Source organism: Rhinatrema bivittatum, chromosome 9 (genome assembly GCF_901001135.1).
Source record: "Rhinatrema bivittatum chromosome 9, aRhiBiv1.1, whole genome shotgun sequence".
Taxonomy (NCBI): domain Eukaryota; kingdom Metazoa; phylum Chordata; class Amphibia; order Gymnophiona; family Rhinatrematidae; genus Rhinatrema; species Rhinatrema bivittatum.
In genome coordinates, this window is record NC_042623.1 from 229,717,718 (window position 1) to 229,727,522 (window position 9,805).

The window sequence follows — 9,805 nt, forward strand, 5'->3', positions numbered from 1 at the left end:
ACTTTCCCCCTCCCCCTCCAATAACCTTTACAATGCAATACAAACATACCACTTAGGGCTCGGGTTTCTGCCACAAACAAAAATAACCGCATGGTTATCTTTGTGCCCCCACTGCAGCCCTACACATAACGGATTTGTTGCTCCAATCCTTCCTGCAACGCATTATTGAACAAGTCATTCCCGATATCAGAAAGATGGACCCCATCACTCCTGAAAAACCCGCCTATCAATTCCCACGATGAATAGTGCCGTATCCAAAAACCACCCCTTTGAACCAGCCACTTGCCAATTTGGCGATTCACTTTTTTGACTCCCCAACACCATAAGGGCTCTGCATGATTCTTCATTCGGATTATAATATCTGACCACCCAATTTTCATGCCTGGCATCATATTCAGCATACCCACCAGGTCTTTCCTCATATTCATATTCAAATCTCGACAATACGACTTCCCAATATTGTTACCCCCCAAATGCACAATCATTATCCGTGGAAAACACCGTATCCCCTTTTGGTCTTGCAGGAAAGATGACAACTGCCCCCAGCGCATGCCCCAGCTTCCAAACCACTGGATTGTCCACTTGCTAGTGTCCAGGTTCAAGTTTTCTCCATATGCTTGCTTTGCTGCCCTCCGCTGCGCCCAGTGAACGAAGGAATGGCCCACGACCCAAGCACATTCCTGATTGCGAGGAAACTTCTGCCGTTCTGCAAAGAAAAGAAACCTGTTATGCCTATGCCTGTATCGCACCTGCCACCCCTGACCCCCCAAATCCTCACTTTCGGACATATGACCTATACACATCCAATTTCCATCTCCCGATCATTTGAATCATCCTTGCTGGCAAACCTAATTCTGCTGCTGTGGTTCCCGCCCCAATCCAAAACGAATGCGGCGTGAAGTACTCAGCTTCCCACCCTAAACCCTCCACTGCCCATTTCAAGACTTTGGAGAATTGAAAAATGGTCAGGAGCGAACCATCCTCATGCACCAAAAACGTTCCCTGGACTGCCAGTCTGACCCATACGAACGCTTTGGTACTACGCACCGTGCATGCCACCTCTTCACTAGCTGGCACCATAGAAATCCAATGCCCTCTGCCCTTCTGATCTGTCTTGGATTTATGAATGACATGTAAAAGCTAACTGTCTAAAAGATCATAAATTACCATATTTGAAATCCCTGTTAAAAGATTTTTTACCTTTATTCAAAATACATGTAAACAATTTTTTAATTTTTAATTTTTAAAATTTGAAAATATTTATAATTAAGAGACAAAGGTCTCAGAACTGGTATCAGAAGGGTCCGAAGACCTCAAATTGTCAAACCAGTAAGTTCAATCACTGGCCTTTATAGTCTCCTATTTTTTAAATTATAATAAAATGCAATTACTGCAGACTGTTTTTGAATCTTTATGATGCCAATTGTCCCATCTGAGAAAATCGCAGGTATCTCAGCAAATTAATGCCGGTGTCATGATAAGTTATTAAGTTATTTATTGCACTTTGTGGCATTCACAGATTGCACAAAGTGCAATCTGTGAATGCACAGATTGCACTTTGTTGTATAAACTACCAATGTCCTGGCAAATTGTAACAGGAATATAATGCACTATGTTTCTCCATGGTGGTAAAACACCTATCGAGTCTGGCAACTTATGTTTGAATTGTAATCTGCCCTGAGGAAGCTTTAGGAGAAACGTTAACGTTGGCGGTGATGCGTGGCACTGACTTGTTATAGTGAAGAACACAAGAAAAATGCAACAAGTTTCAGATAAGTGCCTTGATGATTCTTTGTAGCACAGACTTGTTGACAACACAGTAATTTCGGTGGAGGTGTGCGGCACTGACTTGTTACAGCGAAGAATAAGAAACATGTAACAAGTTTCTGATATTTGCCACGTTGATTTTTGTAGCACAGACTTGCTGTTAACACACTAATTCGCAGCAAGTTTAGAACTTTGCTACTTGGTCATGTCGGGCAAGTTTCAGCATTAAACCATTCTGAAACTACAACACATTTCTTCAGAAGCTAGAAGATACAAGATTCAGGGCTTACAATTCGAACATAAGTTGCCAGACTCGATAGGTGTTTTACCACCATGGAGAAACATAGTGCATTATATTCCTGTTACAATTTGCCAGGACATTAATAGGTTATACAACAATGGATAGAGATGTGAATCGTGTGCCCGATCGTCTTAACGATCAGGTTCGGATGGTGGGAGGGAAAAATCAGATCATTAGAGATTGTGAATTGGAATCGTTCCGATTCCAATTCACATTGTTAATTTTTTAGTGAGGCCTGAGCAGATAAACAAAACCCCACCAAACCCCACCCCCCCAAAAAAAAAGTTAAATTACCTGGTGGTCCAGTGGGGGGGGGGGGGGAGGGTGGTCCCCGGCGCGATCTCCCGCTCTCGGGCCATCGGCGCCATTTTGGCTACCACTGATAAAAAGGCGCCAATGGCCCGAAAAAAAAACCCCACCCCGACCCTTTTCAAATTACCCCTTTGCTTCTCCCACCCTCCCGACCCCCCCAAAAACTTTTTACATGTACCTGGTGGTCTAGCGGGGGGTCCGGGAGCCATACTGGCAGTCGATCGCCTTTGCCCTTACCTTGTCACAGGGAGCGACGGTCGCTCCCTGTGACAAGTTAAGGGCAAAGGCGATCGGTGCCATTTTGAAACCTCCAGCACTGGCACTGGCACGATTGAAGGGATGGCTCCCGGACCCCCCGCTAGTCCACCAGGTACATGTAAAAGGTTTTTTGGGGGGTCGGGAGGGTGGGAGAAGCAAAGGGGTAATTTGAAAAGGGTCGGGGTGGGGGTTTTTTTTTCGGGCCAAAATGGCGCCGATGGCCCGAGAGCAGGAGATCGCGCCGGGATACCCCCCCCCCCCCCCCCCACTGGACCACTAGGTAACTTAACATTTTGGGGGGGTTCGGGAGGGTAAGGAATTTCTTTTAAAAGGTTGGGGTGGGTTTAGGGGTTGTTTTGGTGTGCCGGTTTTCCCGCCCTCCCCCAAATAATTCCCGTGCCCTATTTAACGATACAATATAAATGCTCCTGACGATAAATCATGGGCATTTGTATTGTATCGTGTACTCTAACGGTTTAGAACGATTTTAAAATTATCGGACGATAATTTTAATCGTTCAAAAACGATTCACATCCCTAACAATGGAATAACATCTGTGAATGCCACAAAGTGCAATAAATAACTTAATAACTTATCGTGACACCAGCATTAATTTGCTGAGATACCTGCGATTTTCTCAGATGGGACAATTGGCATCATAAAGATTCAAAAACAGTCTGCAGTTATTGCATTTTATTATAATTTAAAAAATAGGAGACTATAAAGGCCAGTGATTGAACTTACTGGTTTGACAATTTGAGGTCTTCGGACCCTTCTGATACCAGTTCTGAGGCCTTTGTCTCTTAATTATAAATATTTTCAAAATTTAAAATTAAAAAATTAATGTTTACATGTATTTTGAATAAAAGTAAAAAAATCTTTTAACAGGGATTTCAAATATGGTAATTTATGATCTTTTAGACAGAGCTTTTACATATATTTCAATTGGATTCTAACTGTTCCCTTTGCATATTGGATTTTTGAATGCTCCTCAACCCAAACATTCTGGGCCAGCAAGCCTGCCCTTGAGGTATTCCTTTTGGATTTGGCAACCAACTCACTGACCTGCTTGGCCCCAAAAAACGCCAGTGAGAATGCAGCCCGAAGCAACAAAACTTCGTAACGAGACCAGCAAACATGCTCCACTTGCTTGGCTATCCTCAACAAATCGGCATATCTAATCGGTCGCCTTTTGTCCCCGACTCTCTCCATTCCCTTCCCCCCTCCCTCCAACACCTTCTTTACCAAAAAACTTCTGGCTGGAGGACCCCAGCTTCCCAATTTTTGAAAAAAGGCAAAACCTGCTAACTGAGAATGCATGGTCGCAATGAATAACCAGTCCGTCTGACCCACATAATAAACTGAATCACGTCGCATTTGAGAACCCACCCTCCCTGCCACCCCAAGCTCTGCAAGAAACGAGATACTACTCCTTGACCCTCCAAATATGATCTCCAAGTAGCCAGCGCCAGTGATTGCTGAATCAATCTCCATGTGTCATCCTGCCAAGGTGCCAAAGATGCTCCGGAAAGGCTTCTCCTTTTGCACTCGCTTGCGGAGCCAACGCCCTGAAGATATCCCACTTGAAACGAGAAAGAGCATCGGAAATCAGGTTCAAATTACCCGGGACATTCTTGGCCTTGATAGTAACATTCCACGTCAGGCACAAGAAAACCAATTCCCGCAGCAATTCCACTACCCTAGAACATCTGGCGGACTGCTTGTTGATCACTTGCACAATCCCCAGGTTGTCACACCAGAACACTACTTTTTTGTTCTGCAATCTATGCCCCCAAATGACCATGGCTACCACTATCAGGAACAACTCTAAGAATGTGATATTCCTAGTAATTCCCTCTGCCACCCATTCCACCGGCCACTCCTCCCGCACTATTGCCCCTGAAAATAGAGCCCCAAACCCACTGCCCCTGCCGCATCTGAGTACAGCATCATGCACACTCCATTATAGGAATCTAAGAACCTTTCCCATATTCCCAACTTCTCCTTCACGGCCTGCGTCACCCAAATAAAATGATGTCCTGCCTTCACACCTACTGTTCGCAGAGAAAGCCGACGAATGAAAGCGCAACTCATGAGAATCACACGACACACAAAGCTGAGGGAGCCAATCAGTGATTGTATCTGCTTTAGCGTCACCTTCTTTGACCCTTTAACCAAACTAATTCCTTGAATCTAACTACCTTCTCCCTTGGCAACCGCAACACCATTTCAACTGAATCCAGTTCAATGCCTAAGAATGTCAGCCTAGAAAACCATTCAACTGTCTTTGACAAACACTTGTGAGTCTTGGTCCCACAAACAAAAAATCATCCAAATAATGCAATATTGCATCGCACTCCGTATGCTTCACAACCGACCATTGAATAAATGTACTAAAAGTCTCAACCCATGGGTAAACAACGATCCACAAAATAACCCCCTTCAAAACCAAAACCTAACAAGGGAAAGCTGTTCAGATGGATCGGTAACAACCAAAATGCTGATTCTATATCCGCCTTGGCTAGTAACGCGCCTTGGCCCGCTCCTCGTACTAAACTAACTGCTTCATCGAAAGAAGCATATTTCACAGTACACTTCCCACGTGGAATGAAATCATTGACCGACGACCCCTCCGGGGAGGACAAATTCAATATCAACCTGAACTTTCCCACTGCCTTCTTGGGTATAACAACCAGCGGCAACAAATGCATCCTAGGGAAAGGAGGTCTGTCAAATGGCCCAACCACCCGCCCCAACTGCATCTCCGAACTCAACTTTTCCCTGGCCACCTCTGCCAATCTGTAAGCCAACCTTGCATTTCACACCCACCCAGCCTGACGTGGCCCCTCGTAAGGTATACTAAAACTAAAACTGCACGTTATAAATCTTGCTGCCGCCGCATCGGGATAACACCGCAACCACTCCCTCAACATGGGAATGGCTATCGGTGACTCTGCTTTATGCTCAAGAACCTTAAGATTTACCACCCTTACTAAAGGCGGTACTCTGTTCTTGAGGATACTTGGTTGTGGGGTGAGCCCCTCCGCTGGAGGCACAGGCGTGCCTAAACTTGCACTCTGGAAAAAGACATGTGAGCTTGTTAAAGCGCCAGATGTCCGAACCTCCCCCGAACCTTTTGTTATTCGTCTCATACTTACATCCTCCCCCTGACCCCTGAAAGGACCCACTCTTGCCACCACTGGTCCCCTATCCCTTTATATTCCCACTTTGTGTACCACTAACTTCTTCCCCGGCTCCAGAAATTTTCCCCATGCCTACTCCCTTAATGGTCATCTGGGTGAGCCACAGATGAATGTCCTGAGTCCCCCAGGACATGAACCTCTTCCCAGCCATCTTGCCCTGAAACTTTTCATCATAGTTGAGCCAAGCCCAACCTTCATAGTCCTTGAATGCACCCAGGATGCTGTCCGCATAGGACAGCAATGCTCCATACTGGGTCGCATCAAAATGTCCCACCACACTCACTAGCCTTAAGAAACCCCTTGTCCAATTCACAATATTTTTGGAAATTTTTGGCCCTGTACTGTCCTTTTTATCCTTCTTCTTGGCTTTCTTTTTATCCTTTCTTCCCCCCTTCTTCCTTCCAATAATTTAAAAATATTCACAAATCTGCGTTTGCGAATCCGCCTGACGCCTCTTCGGCACCTCCTCCCACAATTCCATTAACGATGCCAGAGCTGGATGACCCATGTCCTATTTTGGCCCATCCACTAGCACCACCCTCTGTAATGGCCCTAACTCTTCCGGGCTAGACAATGTCGTAGACAAACTGGAAGAATTAGACACCCTCGACCTCTTCTTCTTGGCGTCCCCTTCACACTTTTCTCTTCGCTTACATCTGTCTTACCTGTCCCTGTTCTGGAAGCATATCCCGACACATCTGTCGGTCGCACCGCCTCGTCCGATCGCCTTCCAACGTGACCCTCCGGCCCCTGCTGGCATGCTTGCTCTCTCCTCGCTTCCTGCTTTGATGTTCCTGGAAACTCTTCCTCCTCTGGAGCTGCAAAAAACACTGCCTCCCTTTCTTCCCCTTTAGCTCCCATCGCACCCGCTACCCCATACCTCTGACCTAAGGGACGTGGTCCCGTGAAACAGCTCTCCTGGCATCTTGCCCCTTTATAATGCTCTGCCCTTCCAAAAACCTTCGCCCATCCTGCATCTCCTCCTCCATTACCTCGCTCCCAAAATCCAAAGGCCAACCCCCTATGCCACCTCTACTCCCATGCTCCGCCCTACCCCAAGGTTGGGATCTAATCCCAAAGCATGAGTCCATATATTGGCCCACAATGTCCGCTATCAGCTCAACCGTTGACCCTCCTGGGACCCCTGTCTTAAATGGGGCGGTAACTGGGGCACTGGAACGGGGCCACCCACTGCGCCCTAAGACATGACCTCTGATGGCACCCGCTGCTTTAGCCAGCCCTGACACAGCCTTCTTTCCCCTGCCTCCTGTCCTGGTAACTGTAGTGCCCACACGAGTGCCCTGCAGGAGCTGAGCTGGCTTGGAAACAGGGACCTTCCCTTTGCCTAACCTCTCTCTGCCCTGTGGGAGCTGGGCCGGCAGCCCTCCTTCTGTCCGACCTCCCTCCGCCCATCCTTAACCGACTCCGCCCCCTAGGTGCCGCCTTCTCTTGTCCCGCCCCTTCCAATACCGAAGCCGGCGGGGCCTGCTGCTGCTCACTCCGGAGAGGCCCGGCTTTCTTCCCTATCACGTCTGCATTCGAGGTATAGATTTTGGAGGGGGAGAAGGGATGGAATGAGTGGATGGGATGCGAACCACAGCGGGGGTGGGGGTGGGGCCTTCGAATGGGGCAGGTGGGGGGAAAGCACACCGCCGGACATGTCGAGGGAAATCTCGGCCTCCCAGCACACGACGGGAGAGAAAGGCGGAGACGGTGAGTGAGGGGGAGCGACCTGAACAAAAAATGGAGGGTCAGTCGACTCCGGGCCGCTCTCCCCGGAGTCCAAAAAACAGGTTACCGTGGGGGCTGGGGGGGATCGGGCTGGCGGGGGAGCCAGAGGGGGGATCTCCGAGATAGGACTGCTTACCGAAAGGGGCCTGGCTGAAGAGGAAATCGCCACTTCCCCAGAGGCCTCGCTGCCGGCCAACGTTGATAGGCCCCTCCTCATCTCTGGTCTGTCACTCGCAGAGCGGGCTCTCACACGCTTCATCCCTGCTGAAAACCAGTTAATGAAGGAAAAAACCCAACTAAAACCGTGAAAAAACCCAGGCAATAGCCGCGGAGCAAACGCAAAAGAACCTGCTGCTTGCTTCGCCGCTACTAGATGACTGAAGTCAGCTCTCCACGCCAAAACTCCTTGAGCCCCTGTGCAGCCAATGAGGATGCAGTAATTCAAATTGTTGCCATCCTCATCGGTTGCTCACCCCCCTCTGCCCCCCCTTGGCATGAAGGGGGGCAGAGGGGGCAGGGGGGGCTCCTAGCCCCGAGTTATCTGCGGCAGCCTGAGACAAGCTCGAGCTGCCTTCACATAAGAAAAGCTGGTGAATAAGGAGCAGAAGGCTCATCTCAAAATATCATTCCTGCTGTAATGCCTCAAACTTCAGCTGAGCTCTTGCTGTTCCCTTGAGATCTTCACCACTAGGATCCTCTGTGCTTATCCCAGACTTCCTTGAAATCTATTGCTGGTTTTGTCTCCACCACCTCCACAGGGAGTCCACGCCGCACATCTCCCATTCTTTCTGTGAAGAAATATTTTGTGATGTTACTCCCAAGTCTACTTTCCTTGGAGCCTCAGTGCTGATATTCTTTCCACCGAAAAGATTTTCTTCCTGTGCATTATTTATAGCATTAAGGTTCTTGAATGTCTCTATAATAATTCCCATCTCTCCTTTCCTGTATACATATTTAGGTTTTTAAATCTCATCACAAGGGTTTGGTGCAGACCCTGCACTTTCTCTGGACTATATTCTTTTGGAGGAACATCCTCCAGAATTGGGCACACTATTCCAGGTGAGGTGTCATCAATGACCTGTATGGCGGCAGCATTTGCATCTTTTCCCTGATAGTTTTGCCTCTCCCTATGCACCCTAGAACCCTTCTGGCTCTAGCCACAGCTTTTCACACAGTTTCGCTACCTTCAAGTCATCAGCCAGTCTCTCTCTTGGTGCACACCCATTATCACTTCCCCTATTGTGTATTGCCCCCTTGCTTGTCAGTACCCCAATGCATGACGCCACACGTCTTTGGATTGAATCTTAGCTGCTAAGCACGTAACCAGTCCTCTGACTTTCTCAGATCACATTTCATTCTGTCTGTACTTCACAGAATGGATGGGATATCTCTTAAGGGAAGATGAAGTTAAATTACCAATGTTGTAGCTTCAAACTAAGGGGCAGATGTACTAAGCATTCTTCCCATAGACACAAAATGAGAATCATCTACCACCTCCAACTCTCCAGGACAAACTTCTCCAACTGCTCTAGTCTTTCCTCTTGTAGGAAGAAGAGTTCCTTCTCCCATGCTTTCCATGGGAATTTGCACGGATTTCTGTAAATGTTAAGCCATAGAATTATCTCAGTCACAGACAAGGTCACATGCACTGCAGTAATGGAACTTGGAAAAAGATGAGGGCATGAGAGATGATATGAAGGTTAGAAACGAAAGGGGGTGTCAGACCTTGCATTCCCCAAATTATAGAGATGGGAAGAACCAGGAATTACTTCAGCCCAACACTGGAACTCCAGCATCAGGAAGATGACTTCAAGAAAACTGGTCCCTAGCAGGATAAAAGGCTTAGGATATTTTCTATGACAGGGAGGCAATTTTCGAGGCTTATTGCCCACCCTTCATGTAGGTAAAACTAGGTCTGTCATTCCACCATGTGAGTGCTTTTACCCGCACTGAGCGGAGAGTGTTCCCGAGGGGGGCAGGCAATGCGAGAACACAGGTACTCAGGCATTTTCAAACCACGCTCATTGTTTTGCAGGGAAAAAGTACCCACAGCCGAAGCGGGTGCAAATCTCTGTGGGCGGGGTTTTCCTGAGGTGGTTTTTAGATGGCTGTAGGGCTCGTGCTTTCCCCTTTTGATAACCGACGCAAAGCCTTGGGCGGGGGGGGGGGGGGATGTTCCCAAAGGCTTAGGCACCAGTGCGGGTAGCTTTAAAAATTGCCCCCAGTACGCCGT

General features: G+C 47.8%; 1 protein-coding gene across 1 annotated transcript; it reads right to left on the reverse strand.

Annotated features, from left to right (window-relative positions):
* Positions 1-40: 40 nt before the first annotated feature.
* Positions 41-6,758, reverse strand: LOC115099443. The gene is made up of 2 exons (XM_029617095.1): positions 6,507-6,758; positions 41-706 (listed from the first exon to the last, which is right to left on the reverse strand). The coding sequence occupies exons 1-2, from the start codon at positions 6,700-6,702 to the stop codon at positions 120-122; spliced, it is 783 nt and encodes a 260-aa protein (XP_029472955.1). The 5' UTR covers positions 6,703-6,758; the 3' UTR covers positions 41-119.
* Between the last annotated feature and the right edge of the window lie 3,047 nt (positions 6,759-9,805).